Source organism: Hyperolius riggenbachi, chromosome 10 (assembly GCF_040937935.1).
Source record: "Hyperolius riggenbachi isolate aHypRig1 chromosome 10, aHypRig1.pri, whole genome shotgun sequence".
In the NCBI taxonomy this organism is placed as follows: domain Eukaryota; kingdom Metazoa; phylum Chordata; class Amphibia; order Anura; family Hyperoliidae; genus Hyperolius; species Hyperolius riggenbachi.
This window is the reverse complement of record NC_090655.1, coordinates 113571613-113596159: the sequence shown is the minus strand read 5'-3', so window position 1 is coordinate 113596159 and position 24547 is coordinate 113571613. Positions and strand designations below refer to the sequence as shown.

At 42.2% G+C, this 24547-nt stretch overlaps 1 protein-coding gene across 1 annotated transcript in view; it reads left to right on the top strand.

The window, feature by feature from the left end:
* The window catches only part of TRIM8 (tripartite motif containing 8), a 123251-nt gene extending 103877 nt beyond the window's left edge, over positions 1–19374 (top strand). Inside the window, exons 5-6 of the mRNA XM_068257551.1 lie at positions 15023–15138; positions 17212–19374. Coding sequence (XP_068113652.1) covers positions 15023–15138; positions 17212–17819 — 724 coding nt within the window. The 3' untranslated portion in view covers positions 17820–19374. The remainder of the gene's footprint in view (positions 1–15022; positions 15139–17211) is intronic.
* The last annotated feature ends 5173 nt before the right edge of the window (positions 19375–24547 follow it).

Sequence of the window (24547 nt, the reverse complement as noted above, 5' to 3'; positions counted from 1 at the left end):
TGCGCCTGTACGAGTACGGTCATGCCTGTGCCATAAGCTGAAACCACTTGTCCACCAGCGGCTCCAAGATACTGCAGAGGCGCGGCTGTACTCATGTGGGTGCAGCATGGCCCTGGTCATGCACAATGAAGAGCATGGTTAGGAACTTAGAGAGGGTCCCAGGCAGCTGCGGTGATCTTGAGGAGGCCAAGGGAAGCCTCTGGCAGCTTTTCTCTTTGATGGTAAGCATCTATATATTTTTTTATTAGCATCCACCTTGAGTTCTCCAATCATTTCACAGTGTTCCCATGAGAAGCTAGCAGAAAGGAGTGCCAAGGTCTGCTGCCAGTCACTAGCTCATAGGCCACTGTCCAGGCAGAACTCATTACTTCTGCAGCGAGGTGAGACCTTCTGGACAATCTTATAGCAACAGTACACTTAACAAAGTACTGTTGCTAAAGCTACAAAGAAGTGCAGCTTGAGCTTCCAGCTAATTTTTAAAAATCGTAGCTGTCTGCAGATTGGAATGTAAAAGTAATTTTAATTACATTAAATTTATGTTCATGGAAATTTTACTGAAGTGGAATTTTCCTTTAAGGTGACAAAAAGATAAAGGGAGATAACTCATGAGAAAGATTTTATGCATCACGCCTAGGCTAACACTTTTGATTTTGAGAACCAAGAAAAAAATGTTTGCACCCCTAGAAAATGTTCTTCAAAAGCTTATGGCCTCTACAACGTTCTAGGGCCAATTTTATGATCTCTGCTCCTAAGTAAAATGGAAATACATATATCCAGGCACATCGCCTCTAGTTAGGACATTAAATAAATTATTAGGGAAAGGGAGGTGCTGAAGGGGGTGTGGCTAGAAAACAGCAAAAATCTATTAACCCTTCGCACACTCACATGCAAATGTTCAAACAAATGCATTCACAGATTCACTCATCCAGGCACAACTGTTATCCCTACAGCTAAATTAAAAGCCAGGGTTTTAGTTCACAGAAGAATGCATTCTTATGCTTAGTCACCTATACTGCGCAGAAGTACCCAGGTAAACATAGGTGTCCTAACTCTGGCCCTGTAACATGCATAGTGCAGACATGCAAACACATTCATTGCATCAAACCTATCAATGGATTAGGAGCACACATCCTAACTTCCTCTCCTGGGAAAGACGGTGCATCTTACCAATCGCACAAGGGAGCTAACGTTATGTGTCCACGTGCACCATGCGCATACACCAGCATAAGCTGTGTGCATGCTGACAAATACATACAGGGGAAGGAAGGAGTGCACTGAATTGGACCCTAGCCACAGGGGTCAGTAGTAAAATGGAAATACATATATCCAGGCACATCGCCTCTAGTTAGGACATTAAATAAATTATTAGGGAAAGGGAGGTGCTGAAGGGGGTGTGGCTAGAAAACAGCAAAAATCTATTAACCCTTCGCACACTCACATGCAAATGTTCAAACAAATGCATTCACAGATTCACTCATCCAGGCACAACTGTTATCCCTACAGCTAAATTAAAAGCCAGGGTTTTAGTTCACAGAAGAATGCATTCTTATGCTTAGTCACCTATACTGCGCAGAAGTACCCAGGTAAACATAGGTGTCCTAACTCTGGCCCTGTAACATGCATAGTGCAGACATGCAAACACATTCATTGCATCAAACCTATCAATGGATTAGGAGCACACATCCTAACTTCCTCTCCTGGGAAAGACGGTGCATCTTACCAATCGCACAAGGGAGCTAACGTTATGTGTCCACGTGCACCATGCGCATACACCAGCATAAGCTGTGTGCATGCTGACAAATACATACAGGGGAAGGAAGGAGTGCACTGAATTGGACCCTAGCCACAGGGGTCAGTAGTAAAATGGAAATACATATATCCAGGCACATCGCCTCTAGTTAGGACATTAAATAAATTATTAGGGAAAGGGAGGTGCTGAAGGGGGTGTGGCTAGAAAACAACAAAAATCTATTAACCCTTCGCACACTCACATGCAAATGTTCAAACAAATGCATTCACAGATTCACTCATCCAGGCACAACTGTTATCCCTACAGCTAAATTAAAAGCCAGGGTTTTAGTTCACAGAAGAATGCATTCTTATGCTTAGTCACCTATACTGCGCAGAAGTACCCAGGTAAACATAGGTGTCCTAACTCTGGCCCTGTAACATGCATAGTGCAGACATGCAAACACATTCATTGCATCAAACCTATCAATGGATTAGGAGCACACATCCTAACTTCCTCTCCTGGGAAAGACGGTGCATCTTACCAATCGCACAAGGGAGCTAACGTTATGTGTCCACGTGCACCATGCGCATACACCAGCATAAGCTGTGTGCATGCTGACAAATACATACAGGGGAAGGAAGGAGTGCACTGAATTGGACCCTAGCCACAGGGGTCAGTAGTAAAATGGAAATACATATATCCAGGCACATCGCCTCTAGTTAGGACATTAAATAAATTATTAGGGAAAGGGAGGTGCTGAAGGGGGTGTGGCTAGAAAACAGCAAAAATCTATTAACCCTTCGCACACTCACATGCAAATGTTCAAACAAATGCATTCACAGATTCACTCATCCAGGCACAACTGTTATCCCTACAGCTAAATTAAAAGCCAGGGTTTTAGTTCACAGAAGAATGCATTCTTATGCTTAGTCACCTATACTGCGCAGAAGTACCCAGGTAAACATAGGTGTCCTAACTCTGGCCCTGTAACATGCATAGTGCAGACATGCAAACACATTCATTGCATCAAACCTATCAATGGATTAGGAGCACACATCCTAACTTCCTCTCCTGGGAAAGACGGTGCATCTTACCAATCGCACAAGGGAGCTAACGTTATGTGTCCACGTGCACCATGCGCATACACCAGCATAAGCTGTGTGCATGCTGACAAATACATACAGGGGAAGGAAGGAGTGCACTGAATTGGACCCTAGCCACAGGGGTCAGTAGTAAAATGGAAATACATATATCCAGGCACATCGCCTCTAGTTAGGACATTAAATAAATTATTAGGGAAAGGGAGGTGCTGAAGGGGGTGTGGCTAGAAAACAGCAAAAATCTATTAACCCTTCGCACACTCACATGCAAATGTTCAAACAAATGCATTCACAGATTCACTCATCCAGGCACAACTGTTATCCCTACAGCTAAATTAAAAGCCAGGGTTTTAGTTCACAGAAGAATGCATTCTTATGCTTAGTCACCTATACTGCGCAGAAGTACCCAGGTAAACATAGGTGTCCTAACTCTGGCCCTGTAACATGCATAGTGCAGACATGCAAACACATTCATTGCATCAAACCTATCAATGGATTAGGAGCACACATCCTAACTTCCTCTCCTGGGAAAGACGGTGCATCTTACCAATCGCACAAGGGAGCTAACGTTATGTGTCCACGTGCACCATGCGCATACACCAGCATAAGCTGTGTGCATGCTGACAAATACATACAGGGGAAGGAAGGAGTGCACTGAATTGGACCCTAGCCACAGGGGTCAGTAGTAAAATGGAAATACATATATCCAGGCACATCGCCTCTAGTTAGGACATTAAATAAATTATTAGGGAAAGGGAGGTGCTGAAGGGGGTGTGGCTAGAAAACAGCAAAAATCTATTAACCCTTCGCACACTCACATGCAAATGTTCAAACAAATGCATTCACAGATTCACTCATCCAGGCACAACTGTTATCCCTACAGCTAAATTAAAAGCCAGGGTTTTAGTTCACAGAAGAATGCATTCTTATGCTTAGTCACCTATACTGCGCAGAAGTACCCAGGTAAACATAGGTGTCCTAACTCTGGCCCTGTAACATGCATAGTGCAGACATGCAAACACATTCATTGCATCAAACCTATCAATGGATTAGGAGCACACATCCTAACTTCCTCTCCTGGGAAAGACGGTGCATCTTACCAATCGCACAAGGGAGCTAACGTTATGTGTCCACGTGCACCATGCGCATACACCAGCATAAGCTGTGTGCATGCTGACAAATACATACAGGGGAAGGAAGGAGTGCACTGAATTGGACCCTAGCCACAGGGGTCAGTAGTAAAATGGAAATACATATATCCAGGCACATCGCCTCTAGTTAGGACATTAAATAAATTATTAGGGAAAGGGAGGTGCTGAAGGGGGTGTGGCTAGAAAACAGCAAAAATCTATTAACCCTTCGCACACTCACATGCAAATGTTCAAACAAATGCATTCACAGATTCACTCATCCAGGCACAACTGTTATCCCTACAGCTAAATTAAAAGCCAGGGTTTTAGTTCACAGAAGAATGCATTCTTATGCTTAGTCACCTATACTGCGCAGAAGTACCCAGGTAAACATAGGTGTCCTAACTCTGGCCCTGTAACATGCATAGTGCAGACATGCAAACACATTCATTGCATCAAACCTATCAATGGATTAGGAGCACACATCCTAACTTCCTCTCCTGGGAAAGACGGTGCATCTTACCAATCGCACAAGGGAGCTAACGTTATGTGTCCACGTGCACCATGCGCATACACCAGCATAAGCTGTGTGCATGCTGACAAATACATACAGGGGAAGGAAGGAGTGCACTGAATTGGACCCTAGCCACAGGGGTCAGTAGTAAAATGGAAATACATATATCCAGGCACATCGCCTCTAGTTAGGACATTAAATAAATTATTAGGGAAAGGGAGGTGCTGAAGGGGGTGTGGCTAGAAAACAGCAAAAATCTATTAACCCTTCGCACACTCACATGCAAATGTTCAAACAAATGCATTCACAGATTCACTCATCCAGGCACAACTGTTATCCCTACAGCTAAATTAAAAGCCAGGGTTTTAGTTCACAGAAGAATGCATTCTTATGCTTAGTCACCTATACTGCGCAGAAGTACCCAGGTAAACATAGGTGTCCTAACTCTGGCCCTGTAACATGCATAGTGCAGACATGCAAACACATTCATTGCATCAAACCTATCAATGGATTAGGAGCACACATCCTAACTTCCTCTCCTGGGAAAGACGGTGCATCTTACCAATCGCACAAGGGAGCTAACGTTATGTGTCCACGTGCACCATGCGCATACACCAGCATAAGCTGTGTGCATGCTGACAAATACATACAGGGGAAGGAAGGAGTGCACTGAATTGGACCCTAGCCACAGGGGTCAGTAGTAAAATGGAAATACATATATCCAGGCACATCGCCTCTAGTTAGGACATTAAATAAATTATTAGGGAAAGGGAGGTGCTGAAGGGGGTGTGGCTAGAAAACAGCAAAAATCTATTAACCCTTCGCACACTCACATGCAAATGTTCAAACAAATGCATTCACAGATTCACTCATCCAGGCACAACTGTTATCCCTACAGCTAAATTAAAAGCCAGGGTTTTAGTTCACAGAAGAATGCATTCTTATGCTTAGTCACCTATACTGCGCAGAAGTACCCAGGTAAACATAGGTGTCCTAACTCTGGCCCTGTAACATGCATAGTGCAGACATGCAAACACATTCATTGCATCAAACCTATCAATGGATTAGGAGCACACATCCTAACTTCCTCTCCTGGGAAAGACGGTGCATCTTACCAATCGCACAAGGGAGCTAACGTTATGTGTCCACGTGCACCATGCGCATACACCAGCATAAGCTGTGTGCATGCTGACAAATACATACAGGGGAAGGAAGGAGTGCACTGAATTGGACCCTAGCCACAGGGGTCAGTAGTAAAATGGAAATACATATATCCAGGCACATCGCCTCTAGTTAGGACATTAAATAAATTATTAGGGAAAGGGAGGTGCTGAAGGGGGTGTGGCTAGAAAACAGCAAAAATCTATTAACCCTTCGCACACTCACATGCAAATGTTCAAACAAATGCATTCACAGATTCACTCATCCAGGCACAACTGTTATCCCTACAGCTAAATTAAAAGCCAGGGTTTTAGTTCACAGAAGAATGCATTCTTATGCTTAGTCACCTATACTGCGCAGAAGTACCCAGGTAAACATAGGTGTCCTAACTCTGGCCCTGTAACATGCATAGTGCAGACATGCAAACACATTCATTGCATCAAACCTATCAATGGATTAGGAGCACACATCCTAACTTCCTCTCCTGGGAAAGACGGTGCATCTTACCAATCGCACAAGGGAGCTAACGTTATGTGTCCACGTGCCACGTCCTTCCCCTGTATGTATTTGTCAGCATGCACACAGCCTATGCTGGTGTATGCGCATGGTGCACGTGGACACATAACGTTAGCTCCCTTGTGCGATTGGTAAGATGCACCGTCTTTCCCAGGAGAGGAAGTTAGGATGTGTGCTCCTAATCCATTGATAGGTTTGATGCAATGAATGTGTTTGCATGTCTGCACTATGCATGTTACAGGGCCAGAGTTAGGACACCTATGTTTACCTGGGTACTTGTGCGCAGTATAGGTGACTAAGCATAAGAATGCATTCTTCTGTGAACTAAAACCCTGGCTTTTAATTTAGCTGTAGGGATAACAGTTGTGCCTGGATGAGTGAATCTGTGAATGCATTTGTTTGAACATTTGCATGTGAGTGTGCGAAGGGTTAATAGATTTTTGCTGTTTTCTAGCCACACCCCCTTCAGCACCTCCCTTTCCCTAATAATTTATTTAATGTCCTAACTAGAGGCGATGTGCCTGGATATATGTATTTCCATTTTACTACTGACCCCTGTGGCTAGGGTCCAATTCAGTGCACTCCTTCCTTCCCCTGTATGTATTTGTCAGCATGCACACAGCTTATGCTGGTGTATGCGCATGGTGCACGTGGACACATAACGTTAGCTCCCTTGTGCGATTGGTAAGATGCACCGTCTTTCCCAGGAGAGGAAGTTAGGATGTGTGCTCCTAATCCATTGATAGGTTTGATGCAATGAATGTGTTTGCATGTCTGCACTATGCATGTTACAGGGCCAGAGTTAGGACACCTATGTTTACCTGGGTACTTCTGCGCAGTATAGGTGACTAAGCATAAGAATGCATTCTTCTGTGAACTAAAACCCTGGCTTTTAATTTAGCTGTAGGGATAACAGTTGTGCCTGGATGAGTGAATCTGTGAATGCATTTGTTTGAACATTTGCATGTGAGTGTGCGAAGGGTTAATAGATTTTTGCTGTTTTCTAGCCACACCCCCTTCAGCACCTCCCTTTCCCTAATAATTTATTTAATGTCCTAACTAGAGGCGATGTGCCTGGATATATGTATTTCCATTTTACTACTGACCCCTGTGGCTAGGGTCCAATTCAGTGCACTCCTTCCTTCCCCTGTATGTATTTGTCAGCATGCACACAGCTTATGCTGGTGTATGCGCATGGTGCACGTGGACACATAACGTTAGCTCCCTTGTGCGATTGGTAAGATGCACCGTCTTTCCCAGGAGAGGAAGTTAGGATGTGTGCTCCTAATCCATTGATAGGTTTGATGCAATGAATGTGTTTGCATGTCTGCACTATGCATGTTACAGGGCCAGAGTTAGGACACCTATGTTTACCTGGGTACTTCTGCGCAGTATAGGTGACTAAGCATAAGAATGCATTCTTCTGTGAACTAAAACCCTGGCTTTTAATTTAGCTGTAGGGATAACAGTTGTGCCTGGATGAGTGAATCTGTGAATGCATTTGTTTGAACATTTGCATGTGAGTGTGCGAAGGGTTAATAGATTTTTGCTGTTTTCTAGCCACACCCCCTTCAGCACCTCCCTTTCCCTAATAATTTATTTAATGTCCTAACTAGAGGCGATGTGCCTGGATATATGTATTTCCATTTTACTACTGACCCCTGTGGCTAGGGTCCAATTCAGTGCACTCCTTCCTTCCCCTGTATGTATTTGTCAGCATGCACACAGCTTATGCTGGTGTATGCGCATGGTGCACGTGGACACATAACGTTAGCTCCCTTGTGCGATTGGTAAGATGCACCGTCTTTCCCAGGAGAGGAAGTTAGGATGTGTGCTCCTAATCCATTGATAGGTTTGATGCAATGAATGTGTTTGCATGTCTGCACTATGCATGTTACAGGGCCAGAGTTAGGACACCTATGTTTACCTGGGTACTTCTGCGCAGTATAGGTGACTAAGCATAAGAATGCATTCTTCTGTGAACTAAAACCCTGGCTTTTAATTTAGCTGTAGGGATAACAGTTGTGCCTGGATGAGTGAATCTGTGAATGCATTTGTTTGAACATTTGCATGTGAGTGTGCGAAGGGTTAATAGATTTTTGCTGTTTTCTAGCCACACCCCCTTCAGCACCTCCCTTTCCCTAATAATTTATTTAATGTCCTAACTAGAGGCGATGTGCCTGGATATATGTATTTCCATTTTACTACTGACCCCTGTGGCTAGGGTCCAATTCAGTGCACTCCTTCCTTCCCCTGTATGTATTTGTCAGCATGCACACAGCTTATGCTGGTGTATGCGCATGGTGCACGTGGACACATAACGTTAGCTCCCTTGTGCGATTGGTAAGATGCACCGTCTTTCCCAGGAGAGGAAGTTAGGATGTGTGCTCCTAATCCATTGATAGGTTTGATGCAATGAATGTGTTTGCATGTCTGCACTATGCATGTTACAGGGCCAGAGTTAGGACACCTATGTTTACCTGGGTACTTCTGCGCAGTATAGGTGACTAAGCATAAGAATGCATTCTTCTGTGAACTAAAACCCTGGCTTTTAATTTAGCTGTAGGGATAACAGTTGTGCCTGGATGAGTGAATCTGTGAATGCATTTGTTTGAACATTTGCATGTGAGTGTGCGAAGGGTTAATAGATTTTTGCTGTTTTCTAGCCACACCCCCTTCAGCACCTCCCTTTCCCTAATAATTTATTTAATGTCCTAACTAGAGGCGATGTGCCTGGATATATGTATTTCCATTTTACTACTGACCCCTGTGGCTAGGGTCCAATTCAGTGCACTCCTTCCTTCCCCTGTATGTATTTGTCAGCATGCACACAGCTTATGCTGGTGTATGCGCATGGTGCACGTGGACACATAACGTTAGCTCCCTTGTGCGATTGGTAAGATGCACCGTCTTTCCCAGGAGAGGAAGTTAGGATGTGTGCTCCTAATCCATTGATAGGTTTGATGCAATGAATGTGTTTGCATGTCTGCACTATGCATGTTACAGGGCCAGAGTTAGGACACCTATGTTTACCTGGGTACTTCTGCGCAGTATAGGTGACTAAGCATAAGAATGCATTCTTCTGTGAACTAAAACCCTGGCTTTTAATTTAGCTGTAGGGATAACAGTTGTGCCTGGATGAGTGAATCTGTGAATGCATTTGTTTGAACATTTGCATGTGAGTGTGCGAAGGGTTAATAGATTTTTGCTGTTTTCTAGCCACACCCCCTTCAGCACCTCCCTTTCCCTAATAATTTATTTAATGTCCTAACTAGAGGCGATGTGCCTGGATATATGTATTTCCATTTTACTACTGACCCCTGTGGCTAGGGTCCAATTCAGTGCACTCCTTCCTTCCCCTGTATGTATTTGTCAGCATGCACACAGCTTATGCTGGTGTATGCGCAAGGTGCACGTGGACACATAACGTTAGCTCCCTTGTGCGATTGGTAAGATGCACCGTCTTTCCCAGGAGAGGAAGTTAGGATGTGTGCTCCTAATCCATTGATAGGTTTGATGCAATGAATGTGTTTGCATGTCTGCACTATGCATGTTACAGGGCCAGAGTTAGGACACCTATGTTTACCTGGGTACTTCTGCGCAGTATAGGTGACTAAGCATAAGAATGCATTCTTCTGTGAACTAAAACCCTGGCTTTTAATTTAGCTGTAGGGATAACAGTTGTGCCTGGATGAGTGAATCTGTGAATGCATTTGTTTGAACATTTGCATGTGAGTGTGCGAAGGGTTAATAGATTTTTGCTGTTTTCTAGCCACACCCCCTTCAGCACCTCCCTTTCCCTAATAATTTATTTAATGTCCTAACTAGAGGCGATGTGCCTGGATATATGTATTTCCATTTTACTACTGACCCCTGTGGCTAGGGTCCAATTCAGTGCACTCCTTCCTTCCCCTGTATGTATTTGTCAGCATGCACACAGCTTATGCTGGTGTATGCGCATGGTGCACGTGGACACATAACGTTAGCTCCCTTGTGCGATTGGTAAGATGCACCGTCTTTCCCAGGAGAGGAAGTTAGGATGTGTGCTCCTAATCCATTGATAGGTTTGATGCAATGAATGTGTTTGCATGTCTGCACTATGCATGTTACAGGGCCAGAGTTAGGACACCTATGTTTACCTGGGTACTTCTGCGCAGTATAGGTGACTAAGCATAAGAATGCATTCTTCTGTGAACTAAAACCCTGGCTTTTAATTTAGCTGTAGGGATAACAGTTGTGCCTGGATGAGTGAATCTGTGAATGCATTTGTTTGAACATTTGCATGTGAGTGTGCGAAGGGTTAATAGATTTTTGCTGTTTTCTAGCCACACCCCCTTCAGCACCTCCCTTTCCCTAATAATTTATTTAATGTCCTAACTAGAGGCGATGTGCCTGGATATATGTATTTCCATTTTACTACTGACCCCTGTGGCTAGGGTCCAATTCAGTGCACTCCTTCCTTCCCCTGTATGTATTTGTCAGCATGCACACAGCTTATGCTGGTGTATGCGCATGGTGCACGTGGACACATAACGTTAGCTCCCTTGTGCGATTGGTAAGATGCACCGTCTTTCCCAGGAGAGGAAGTTAGGATGTGTGCTCCTAATCCATTGATAGGTTTGATGCAATGAATGTGTTTGCATGTCTGCACTATGCATGTTACAGGGCCAGAGTTAGGACACCTATGTTTACCTGGGTACTTCTGCGCAGTATAGGTGACTAAGCATAAGAATGCATTCTTCTGTGAACTAAAACCCTGGCTTTTAATTTAGCTGTAGGGATAACAGTTGTGCCTGGATGAGTGAATCTGTGAATGCATTTGTTTGAACATTTGCATGTGAGTGTGCGAAGGGTTAATAGATTTTTTCTGCTCCTAAGTAGTGATGGTCATGTCTAGGAGCACTCATGGAGAAGCATGTGATCAGTTTGGTCAGAAGATGTATATGCAAGTCTTTGATTTGCTAGTCATGATCATGTGCTAAAGCAGGATGTGATCACAGCAAAACAGAGCTTTGCAGTTCTATCATATGATCAAACAAATAACATGATTTTCCATGAGTTCTCCTAGACATAACCATCACAATTTTTTTCAAGCTTGTGAATTGGTAAAAAGATTTTACCTATTTACAGTATACTTAACTAGCAGAATAAACCAAACCTTGCTTAGGTATACACAGTGTGTTCCCAGGCATGGAAACAGCACGAGGTATCTTGAGGTGAGAACACATGCACCGTAACTGCTGCCCACCGGGATCAGGACCAAGTCCATAGGGTGACAGTCCCAGACCAGAGTTTATGCAGACTCTTCCCCCCAGCTACAGCTGAGCAATGTGTACTGTCACTATGGTTACAGTGAACCTGAAGCGGGCCTGAGAAAAAAAAGGTAGATACTTACCTATGTAGAGAGAAGGATCTGGATCCCACAGAACCTTCCTGGTCCTCTCTCCATCCCATTGTTCCACCGCTGTTCCCCGTTATTCGAAGCGCAAGTCGAATACCTCTTTGGGACACCTCGTTCAGGCTTCTGAAGTACTTGCGTCCCCGAGTACTTCCGAAAACAAACAGATCTGCAATGAGCACCTGCATGGACGGGCTCACGCATGCGAAGTACTTCAGAAAACGAATGGATCCGTGCTGGGCACCTGCGCAGCCGGGCTTACGCTTGTGCAGTACGAGCGCCCATCTTTGGAAGCACTCAGGATGCTTTTCTATGGAACTCACTGTTTACTGAAGTGCTGATAATACCTAATAGATGTACAGACACAATGTACAGTCAGGGAGAGGAGGAGGAATACTTACAAGGCAGTGATAATGTCTGACAAATACAGACTGTAGCTTGTTTACTATCAGTAAAAGCATAGTGTATCTGCTTATACTGTACATAAATGCTGCAGGTATATTTCATTGTTGATCTATATCCCATTTAAAAACAATTTAAGAACAATGAACATGTGCAGTAGGGTCTCGATTATCCAGCACAGGCGGGGGATTGCCTGATGTGTGTAATTTCCAGTTGCTAGAGAGTTTAAGCAACCATTGGCCTCTGTCTAATGCTGGGTACACACTATGAGATTTTCTGGTCGATTTACTGTCAGATCGATTATTTCCAACATGTTCGATTTGCTTTCCGATCGTTTTTCCAAGCATTTTCCAATCGATTTCCTGTTTAAGTGCACGGAAATCGATCGTAAAATGCTCGGAAATCGATCGAAAAACAAATCGGAAATATTGGAAATAATCGATCTGACAGTAAATCGACCAGAAAATCTCATAGTGTGTACCCAGCATAACATTAACCTCCCTGCAGAGAGCCCTTTCTCTCAGACTCCCACTAATACAGAGCAATGCACAGTGAAGGATGTTTAGCAGAGCTCTGGACGCCGGTCCCCTTCACTTCTTACAGCTGCTGGCTCTTCTGCTGCATCCTCAGTATGGCTCTCCATGTGTGCATGTGACCTGATGCAGGTCAGGTGATACATCGGAAGCCTACAGAGGATCTGGCTGAGCAGTCAGCAGCTGTAAGAAGTGTGCAATGTAGCCATGAGATGTTTTCGCACCCACAGACTACATTTCCCAGCATGCATTTCAGCAGACTCATGCGCGACTTAGCCGGGAAGTTGAAAATGCAGTTTCTCCCTGGAGAAGATGGCAGATCCTGTACGGACCTGGGGCCAGAGGAGCAGCACCCTGTAGGTAAGTAGTGATGCCCCCCTTCCCCATGGCACTCCATTATGAACCTCCCTCTATGGGGAGGTTAATTTAGAAAAAATATTTCCAGGTGATCAGTTCCGTGTTGTCCACATTGTAAATTACTTTTTGTCTATGCAGTTGTCACTTACAGTAGTCATTATTATTCTGACAGCTTTGACCTATTTCGGACTTGTTGTGGATTGGATTAGTTCATCTCCTCATGGAGGATTTTCAAGCTTTCCTTTATTTGTAGAAGCACTCCTGAACAGCAATGGCACAGTTGAACTGCTAGACTGAGTAGGAGGTTCAGAGCTATTAGACTAACAATACATATTGCAAGTGACAGCTACATGGAAAATATATCATTTACCATAAATTTTTCTGATGTGAATGATTTCAAACCTTTTTAAAGGACAACTGTTGTGAAAATAATATGGAGGCTGCCATATTTATTTATTTTAAACAATACCAGTTGCCTGGCAGCTCTGCTGAACTATGTGGCTGCCATAGTGGCTGAATAACATCAGAAACAAGCATGCAGCTAATCTTGTCAGCTCTGACAATAATGTCAGAAACACCTGATCTGCTGCATGCTTGTTCAGGGTCTATGGCTAAAAGTATTAGAGGCAGAGGATCAGCAGGGCTGCCAGGCAACTGGTATTGCTTAAAAGAAAAAAAAAATGGCAGCCTTCATTTCCCTCTTGCTTTAGTTCTCCTTGAAGTGGCGAGGTTGGATATAGGCGTTAGAGGTATCAGGAAGGGACTAACATTAAAGAGCGAATTGAAGTGTGCTCAGCAATAAAAGTTAAATTAATGTGATGAATCGGCAATCAAAAATGTATATTATTCACTTAGTCGCCTTAAAATCTTAGCGCTAAACATTATAAATAAATACACATTCCCTTTAATGTGCATCAAAAGAACAACGATGCACAAATTACGTATTTGTAATGCGAAATATTCTATAATAATGTCTATTGTTAAAGGGAACCTAAAGCGAGAGGGATATGGAGGCTGCCATATTTATTACCTGTTAAACAATACCAGTTGCCTGGCAGTCCTGCTAATCAGTCTGTCATCAGTCTGATTCACACACCTGAAACAAGCATGCAGCTGATCTTGTCAGATTTTTGACAGAGTTTTAACTCAAACATTTTGGACCAGCACCATGTATAAAATAAGGTATCCTAGATTAGAATGCGCTAAGGGCCAGACTAACGAAATTATTTTATGCCTGACAGTTTCACTTTAAAGTATTTGAGGCAGAGGATCTGTAGGACAGCCAGGCAACTACTATTATTTAATGAGAAACTCCGACCAAGAATTGAACTTTATCCCAATCAGTAGCTGATACCCCCTTTTACATGACAAATCTATTGCATTTCACAAACAGACCATCAGGGGGCGCTGTATGACTGATTTTGTTGATGAAACCCCTCCCACAAGAAACTCTGGTACCGCGGTACTCTGGGCAAACTGCCACAATGTAACAATGTTCACAGACAGGAATTAGCTGTTCACAGCTGTCTGTAACAGCCAAAACAGCTAGGAGCAGCTACATAACCTGCCCACAGTAACAATGTCACCATGTGATAAATGTCAGAATGTAAATCTGGGAGAGGAAAGATTTTACGATGAGCAAACACTGACTAAATCATTTATACATAATTATGGTAAAAATGAAGCACTTTTTTATTACATTATTTTCACTGGAGTTCCTCTTTAAAATTCCACATCCCTTTCACCTCCCTTTAAGTATAACAGTATAAATATTTACCTCATTGGGGAGAGAGATTTTTCAATGCACACTTATTTCCTGTGCAGCTATATTGTGAACAGAAAAAAATAAATTACTTGCCTCCTTTGTGGCAGGTGTGGATGCATTTACATACATATAATACTGCTAGTAGCTCTTTTACTCAATCGATGTATTCTTTTTCTTGTTTTAAGACATATGACCCCAATAGTAAAAATAGAACAGATTGACAACACCACTGCAGGGCAGGCCACAGACTACATAGTGCAGTCATCTAGGCATTGCTATGTACTGAGGCTTTCCAACAGATGAGCCATTTTGTCTAATGAACATGTGGAGAGGTGAATGAGAAAACTGCTTTAATGTACCATATGGCTTAGGCAAGCTGAATAACAGAATTACTTTGTTTCTGTGGTGTGACAGGACTCAGAACTGCACCGGAGGAAGTCTTCCTCCACCGAAAATAGGACATCTGAATTCCAAACTCTTCCTGACGGAGATTTCCAAGAAGGAGAAACAGCTGAGGAAGATGCTGGAAGGTACTCTATAAAGTTTATTTCTTTTATTTATAATGTGCCAACATATTTCACAGCGCAGAATAATAAATAGTTCATGCAAGAAAACAGTACAAGGATACAAAATCACGTAATGGAGTGACCGACTACTAAGTCAGTTAGTGGGAGGGATGCACGATGATGAGGATGTGTGATCAAGTTGGATACACAAGGGGGAGGATCCTGCAAAAAGTTTGCACTCTAAGGGAAGAGGTACACACTAGGTATGGGAACATTGAACAGTTACTCAGGAGAGAGAGTTAGAGCATAGGCGAGGGGGGTAGGCCATTGGGAAGAAGTACATTTTGAAAGCTTGCTTGAAGGTAGTGACGGAGGGGGGCGAGGTGATGGCAGGTGGAAGAGAGTTCCAGAGAGTGGGTGCAGGTCTAAAGAAATTCTGGAGTCGCGCATGGGACTGGGTGATGCACGGGGTGGTCAAGCATAGGTCGAGGATCGGAGAGGGCGGCCATGTGTGTATCTGTGGTTTGAGTTTAAAAATGTAGGACAGATTTGTAGACCAGACATAGGATCTTTAAGCTGATTCTGAAGTGGATGGTGAGGCAATAAAGGGATTTACAGAGGGTAGTCATTGATGGGAAGAATAATTGAGTCTGGCTGTCGTTCTCACGATGGACTGTATGGTGGCAATACATTTCAAAGAAAGTCCTGACAGAAGAGTGTTGCAATAGTTGAGGCGGGAGATAATGAGGGCAGAGATAAGGAGTTTGACGGTGTCTGGGGTGAGGAAGGGGCAGATCTTGGAGATGTTGAGAAGGGGGAAGATGCAGGACCTGCATATCTAATGTTGCAGGACCTGCATATCTGAGGTTGCAGGATCTGCATATCTGAGGTTGCAGGACCTCCATATCTGAGGTTCCTGGACCTCCATGCAGGATCTGCATATCTGAGGTTGCAGGACCTCCATATCTGAGGTTCCTGGACCTCCATGCAGGATCTGCATATCTGAGGTTGCAGGCCCTCCATATCTGAGGTTGCAGGATCTGCATGCCTGAGGTTGAAAAAAAACAAAACAAAACCCTAAAGGTATATGTAATGTAGCTTTACTGTAAATCATAATTTTATGATCTCACCACAAGTCAAGAAATGTGAACTGTAGAACAGAAATGGAAAGAGTCTATAATGTCCAATTGCTGTGACTAGATGCGCATTTTAACCTTAACTTAAACCCAAATCTTAAATCTACTATCTGAAAAAAAATGATATAACGATTGGTATGTGTAGTACAGCTAAGAAATAAAGCATTAGGAGCAGAGACTGAAGTCAATATTGTTTCCAGTACAGGAAGAGTTAAGAAACTTCAGTTGTTATCTATGCAACAGAGCCATTGAGCTCCACGACTTTCAAAGTTGCAGAGAGATCTGTCTTCTGAAGCTTATTACCTCAAGTGTCTGGCACTGTATTGTTTGTTTTTCTGCAGAGGACAGTTCAAAAGTTTATTAGCCTGCTCTGTAAAAATCATTTAAAATGCTGAGTAGTGTGTAAACTGCAAATATTGGAGAATGATGCAATGTTGTAAAAAAAAAAAACAGCTATATAACTAAAAATAAAAATATGAGAATATTCTCTTTGCTACTAATGTTGTAGTAATTATCCGCATTACACAACCAATTCATTGTATCCATTTTTTTTTCCGCTTCAGTGTCTCTTTAACTCTACTCTAATACAACCCCTTACTTACGTAACTATAGTAACCTGAAATGCAACAGAGGTAAAACCTCCGTGCCCAAAAAAACCTGTAGAAACGACTTTATGCCACAATGTAAGGATGACAATAATTTTAGCACCACGATGCTGTGTGCCAAAGAGTGATTCTGTTACAAATCACATAGATGCAAATGATCCAGACTTACTTATCATGTCTGCATCATACGTTCTTTTCATCTATGTTTCAATGAAAAGACACAGGTTTACTGTGATATATATTTGTGCAGCTACCGGATCAAAGCATCGCATTTATATAGATAGCTTTGGATTTAACATGGTAAAGTAAGCAGTGCATATATATTTGTTATATTTTGTGTTTCCTCTTTTGCTCAGGTCCGTTCAGCACTCCTGTGCCATTCCTGCAGTGCATTCCTATGTACGCCTGCAATGTAAGCAGCTCGGGGGCAGAAAAGCGCAAGCATTCAACTGCATTCCCTGAGGGCAGCTTCCTTGATTCAGCGCCAGGAACTGTTAGTGGCCAATACATAAGCCAGGGTTCTTCCACTGGTGAGGGCCAGTCAACACAACCCATGGTGCCTTGCAGCTCTACACAGCACATCGTGGGACTTCCCAGTGGCCCACAGCCGGTCCACTCCAACTCTGTCTTCAACCCTTCCCACTACCCAAACAGTTCCTCATCTCAGCAGTCCGTCCTTTCTCAGTATGGAGGACGCAAGATCCTGGTCTGCTCTGTAGACAACTGTTATTGCTCTTCTGTGTCCAACCACAGTGGACACCAGTCATATCCTAGGTCTGGCCATTTTCCATGGACAGTCTCTTCCCAGGAATACTCTCATCCTCTTCCACCCACCCCATCTGTAACACAGTCTCTTCCAGGACTCGCGGTCAGAGAATGGATTGATGCTTCCCAGCAGCATGGCCGTCAGGATTTCTATAGGGTTTATGGGCAGCCAGCCACCAAGCACTATGTCACCAGTTAACTCTTAGAGCAAGCTAGCCTTGATAAATATGCATTTCATAAAAGACTCACCCAAACTCGGACAGAACAACCCTAGCCTTGTTTAACAGTGGACCATCTCTCCACTTCTGAATATGGTTAACATTGGATTGTTTCATAACGTTTGCTTTAATTCCGATTACATATTTGGACTGTGGTGTATGTCTTTCCCCTATCTAAACAGACAGTTTCTTTTTTTTTAATGTTCAGTGCTTTTAAGGCTTATACTGATCTCTTTTATCATTTGTGCTAAATGACCCTTGAAAGTTTTTACTTTTTTCTTTGTGTGCATTTTTAATTTCAAATTAGTTGATTACGTTATTTTAGAAATAAACCATCTCATGTGATAGGAGTTTTAAGTTAAAAGGCCACTTATCATATAGACACTGTTGTTTTTTCTTTTTGTTTTGTTTTTTTTCGTTTTGTTTTTTCTTTTTTTTAATTTGATATATTGTATGTTTAAGATATGTGTAAATATGGTGAGATTGAAAAAAAGGTGCAGAGAGCACGAAAAAAGGTAATTTTTTTGAGAATATCTGCATGTTCCTGTAAAGGTTTTTAATCATGCAGTAAACCGATGGACTTTCTACTCAACTGGAGCACTGAACACTGTGTTCTCACCATGAACACCTGTGGAATATGAAAACTTTCTCTGTTCCGCTCCTTTACTTGAAACCTTACCTATCAAATAAGACTATATTTTTATTACATTGGAAATTAAAATCACAGGGATGGGGGAGATGTGTTAAGATAATACAAGCTGTATATAAAAGTAAAAAAAAAGAAAAACAGGGTAATTTTTTGTTTTACTTTTGATCCTATATGTAACCTTTTAAAATTAGCAAAAAGGTGAAAAAAAAATAAAAAATAAAAAAAGAATCTTCAGTATACAGTCTCATGGACCAAGGTGATATTTGTAAGATATATATATACATACATAAATTTGTAGCCCCCCACACACATGGTAAATGGTCTTTTAGCTTAAAAACAATTTCTTACATTTGTTTTTTGTTTATTTTTTTAACATTCCAAATACATGTTAAAAAAAAGTGCAATTCAAATTTTCTTCACTTAAAGTGGAAGGTTTTGCTTTATAGACGACGGAGTGCCACAAATGTAATTTAAAAAGAACAAAAAAAATTACAAAAATGTATGTATGTACAGATTAAGGTCCAAGCACTTTTTTTCCTCTCTTTTTTCTGCAGCATTAACTATTGAACCATTTAATGCCATATTGTAATATTACAGCAATAAGACTTTGTACTGTATGTTGCTAAGGGACTCTAATGGCGAAAACAAAAATTGGAACGCACTTGCGACAAGATGTGCTTCAGTTGGACAACTGAGCATTGGAAGCAGCCAATACTGCATGACAAGCAGCAGATAATGCGCTCCTGTGATTTCCTGCATTTTTCTATATCAGTGTTGGATCTGGAGGTAAAACGATCATACTACGCTCCTCTTAAAGCAGCAGTCCCGCTTTCTTGGTCAAAACAAACAAAAATGAAATAAAAAAAATCTTTTTATAAACTACACAATGACTTTTTATCATCCTGTGTGATTTTGGATGTTCTGTCGCTTAATATAACACAACCGTTCACAACCTGCTGGAACTGTATATTTTATTACTTGAGTCTATAGTTTTAAAGTAGGATGAAACTCAAACTCCTGCCCGCAGGCCAAATCTGGCCCTCAGATCCATTAAATTTGGCCCTCACTTTGCATTATGTTTGGCCCGCATTATGTTTGGCCCCCACTACACCATCAGGCAAACTATAATGGAGGTGGAGCCCTAGATCACCAGGGAAGCCATATAGGGGAGGTAGGGCGAAAGCACTATATACTAGGGAGCTGCATAGTGGACAGTGGGGGCCTCTAGACACCAGCAAACTGTATAGGGGAGGGGTGGTGGCCTCTATACACCAGGGAACTGTACTGTGATTGGAGGAGGGTCATTAGACACCTCAGAACTTTATAAGGGAGGAAGGTGGCCAGTAGACATTGAGGGTGGCCCTTGGCTAGGTCCCAATTTTGGTGTACATTTTGTATTTGAGTTTGACACCCCTGGTCTAAAGCATTAAACACAGCATACACTAAGAAGAAAGAAAATGTAGAAATTATTTTGAAGCTGTTGGAAGGGTTAATACTCAAACATTTACTTCACTCATAAGCTAATTGATAAGATGGTTGTTGCAGTACTGAAATGTATTCCCCTATAATAAGCTGTGCAAATTCTGCTGCATCCAGAAAGGGAACAGTGAACTTTATCTACCTTTTTGCTCAGTAAATACTTATAAGACAATCTAAAAATGTGTTCTGCAATCAGCAATCTTATCAGTTAGCTTCAGTGAAAGGTTTTTTTTTTTTTCAAGTTTTCTATTAATTTTTTGCTGTGTTTTATGTTTTAGAGCAAAAATTTAATTTTGTGTTGCATACCAATTTAAAGTCGTTAGGGCAGTATTAAGTTGCCCAATTTTTATATCATGTGACTGAATGGAGGATCAGCAACAAAAGAGCTGGTGTACTTTGGCTTTTCACATCAATTTGACTGAAGTTTCGAAGCAAATTTTACTTTCACTAGAAAGTCGCCATAAGCATAAATTGCTGCGGCACAATTCTTTTTGGAATTTTCACCGTAATAAAAGTTATATTACAGTGAGCTTAAAATGCAGTTCTTTGCAATTATGACAACAGTATTATGTTTGGAGTACAGACTGTCTAGAAATTCCCATTTCATGCATGAGCATTAACCCCACTAAGCAGGAGGAGAGTGTTACTTATTTTTACTATCCACAATAAAACTATGTAATAGCTGTGTTTTGTTAGCACTTAAAAAGAGACCAAGCCAGCTGAAATGACAATGTATACAGCTGAACTGAATAAATTATGTTTAACATCAGTTCGTTGCATTATAACGTGAGTTAATAATTACATGGCAATGCGCTGCAATGGTCCCACAATGGGCCCATTTACACCGCTTATTATTTTGTATTTATATAGCGCTAACATCTTCCACAGCTCTATACAGCCTTGTCTCTAACTGTCCCTCAGATGAGCTCACAATCTAATCCCTCCCATAGTCATATGTCCATCGTAGGCTAGGGCCAAGTTGTCGAAATGGTGCAGAGAGTTCCAGAGCTAGAACAGCGAGCTCGAGGGGGATGGTTTATGCAAAGGCTTCCCTCTATTGAGGCATCTAATTTAGGCTCTTCTTTTTCCCTACAGGTACACAAATTAGCCAGCCCAGGTTTGCTGGATATTTTATGATCCCCAGTGTTCATATTAGTTACTCAGCTGTGTCTTGGCCCAAGCAACATTAACATTTTCCAATAGACCCTGAGCTCCAGCAGAGCACCACTTATATTAACCGCAATGGAAGAAGAAATACAAGGCAATACCTCGGTCACAATGTCTCCCTTGGCAGCTGTGCAGGCTGTTACAAAATTGACCTGTGTATGGCGAGTAGGGATAAACAAATGAAATAGACCAGTTCAGTCTTGCAGTGAATTAGCCCCAATGCTTAGCGAGATTCTCACAAACCTGACAGTCAAGTTCGCCATAAGGCAGGCGTAGGCAGCAAAGACGAAGTACACAGGGCAATCAGATTTGTTTACACACCTGGGGTTCCCAGGCAACTACAGTCTGTGCAGGTGAGGATAACGATCCCATCTCCAGTCAGGTGAAAATATGTACCCAGATAGTGTGGTCACACTCCAAAAAAGATAAGTCATGTAAACATTAAAAAGTGACCTCGAAATGAAGGGTCGTATTAACACCCGAGGAATCAGGAAGCGGTCGAAAAGTTTAAAATGAAAAAAAAAAGGTTAAAATTTGGTGATGTCATTTGGGAGCTAAGCCAGCATTTACCTCCCCTTCTAACTTTTTTTTTATAATTTTATACTTTTTGGGGCACCTCCTGAGTTAGTTATGTTCATCAATCAGTCTTGTATAATTTGTATTATATTTCAACTCCATTGTTTGTTCATTCATGGGCCTGCCACATTCTGTGATTAAAAATATATATACAGTATTTTGTGCCCTTGTGGCAGACATCCAAGTTAAAATAACGCACCCTAAAAGAGTAAATGCGTACATTCACAACTGTATCCACTCCCAGACTACATTCTCCGTTTCCCCCGCAAGCCTCTGTTTAGCCACAATATGTTCCATACTAGGCATTGACCACAAGTGATCAGGACCTTTGAACGGGATATGATAATAATAATAATAATTATTCCAGTTTTTGTATATCGCTTTTCTCCAGTGAGACTCAAAGCGCTTGCGAGGCAGCCACCAGCGTGCACTCAGTAGGCAGTAGCAGGGTTAGGGAGTCTTGTCCAAAGAAATCCTTACTGAATAGGTGCTGGCTTACTGAACAGGAAGAGCCAAGATTTGAACCCTGGTCTCCTGTGTCAGAGGCAGAGCCCTTAACCATCACACTATCCAGCCATAGCTGGATGATAGCACTTGTGCATGTGCAGTTGGCTCCTGGTTAACGCACGATGCAGTCAGGACCAGAGCAGCGTCCAGGAGCCAACTGTGCAAGCGTGAATGCTATCATATCCAGTTCAAAGGTCTCAACCACTTGTGGTTGGCTCCTAGTATGGGACGGATGGTGGTTAAATGGAGGCTTGTGGGGAAAAAGGAGGACACAATAACTGGGATATCCTATAACACTGGCCGTACGTTGGAAAGTTGGCATGATAGCACTAGTTATGTAGAGAGGTTAAAACTGCACACTTTATATGAAGGAATACCCAGGCAGCTAATGGTGACCCAAAACTACTTAGAAGGTATAAAGGGCTTCGAAAACCAAAAAGCCCCCCAAAATTATGCTAAATGTAATTTTGCTTTCTTAAAACAGATGGTATTTGTGATAATTCCGCTGTAAGTGATCAACTGTGGTTTCCCATGATGCATCACTCCATAATATGAAATTCATCTCTTTATTCCTCTTTATATGAGGGCGATATATTAACAACAGCTCAAACTCTTTGATGAAAATGTAGTGGTAAGTGAGGTAGACAGAACTTGAGAAATTTTAATGCACTGACTAAGCAGGTCAATTCCCAACCCATGATAACAAAAGTGGTGTTTCCATAGCAACATTTACAATCAATACACAGAGCCATAAATGGTGAAACTGAGCAGGAACTATCACCAAACAGTAAAGACCTCATGCGGTACAGTTTAATGACTGCTGACCGTTGGCTTCTGAAAAAACGATTGCCCAGACTGCAGCTGCCAACACAAAACTGACTATAAATTTGTCACTGGCCAAAGTTTCACATTGAAAGTTAATTAGGTGATGTTGACAGATGCAGAAGCTGTGCCAGCTGAAAGTTCATTGACATTACTGAGAAATGGCTTGGCTGTTGCAAATCTAAGATATTATTGTTTTTGTAAAGTTAAGTGAACTTATGTCAAACGTTATACAGTATTCAAAAAGGGCGAGGCTGCAATCTACATAGCTTTACTAACTGTTCAATGATGATTGTTTTTGTAAAATGAGTATGAAGAAAGCTCACAGGCCCAAGTGCAGGAGTTATGTTTGGTTTTATGGAATGACGGTATTTGTGGCCATAGCCATGTGCCCCGCCTACCCACATGACCATACTGTCTGTGCACTGGAGCAAAAACGTCTTGTGAAACCATTATACCATTAAGTTACTTAAGTACAGGTGTGGGGGCAGGGACATGACTATGCCACCCCATCCACTCACCTGATTACAATCCAGATTCTACTCCAATGCAGAGGATGATGTATGTTCTGGTGGGTGGAGACATGGCAAAGGTTGCTGCTTCCCTAAACCAAGAACTACAGGCAACAGAAAGAAATGTAAATATTATTTACATAGAATGCAACCTTAAGGTGCACTCTAGATGAACCTCACCTGAGGCATTTGTTTCTTCTTCTTAACCCTCCTGTTGGAAACCACTCTGTCATGTGATGTGTGTCATGCTTCCTAGTAACGCATAGCAGAGCCAGGGGACATCTGTACAGTGCTGAGACCCCAAACTGTCACCCAAGGCATCCAGTGCTGATCCCTTTGGGTGATAGCCATAGTGTACACACCTTTACTAGCCAAAGCAGATGACCATGCAATCGGAACGCAGGTAATAGCATGCCATCTGCATTGCCATGTGTTGTGCTGCTGATCCCATTCACTACAATGAATGGGTCAGCATTGCGTTTTGGCAAAAATACAGGCAGAAGTGCAATATTGCATCACACTGCTGCACAGCACATTTAGTGAGCATGTCAGACAGTGCAGTCTATGCACTCTTGATCTTCTTGCGTGTTGCTCACCAAATGTGTCGCTGAAATGCAGACGGCAATGCGTATTATGTGAACAAGGTCTAAATGGACACTTGCAGGCTTGACACTGGTTTCCTTTAAGGGCATCAACTGAACGTATAACGAATATAATATTTATTTTGAAACAAGTTATTTGGCAAGATTTTAACACCGACAGTATGAAGAAGAATTACAGACCGAATTCTACACTTTTATAACCCGAGACAACTGAGAGCCTGTTAAATCTAACCATTTCAAAGACTTTAGAATATGGAAATCTGACTACAGCGACTGTAGCTTCTGGGTATGACATGCAGGCTGTTGCCACAATGTATGGCTATATCACCAGCATGGATGGTTTTCCAGGTGCTGAAGGAAGCACTGTAGAGAAGCAGCACGGTGGCGTAGTGGTT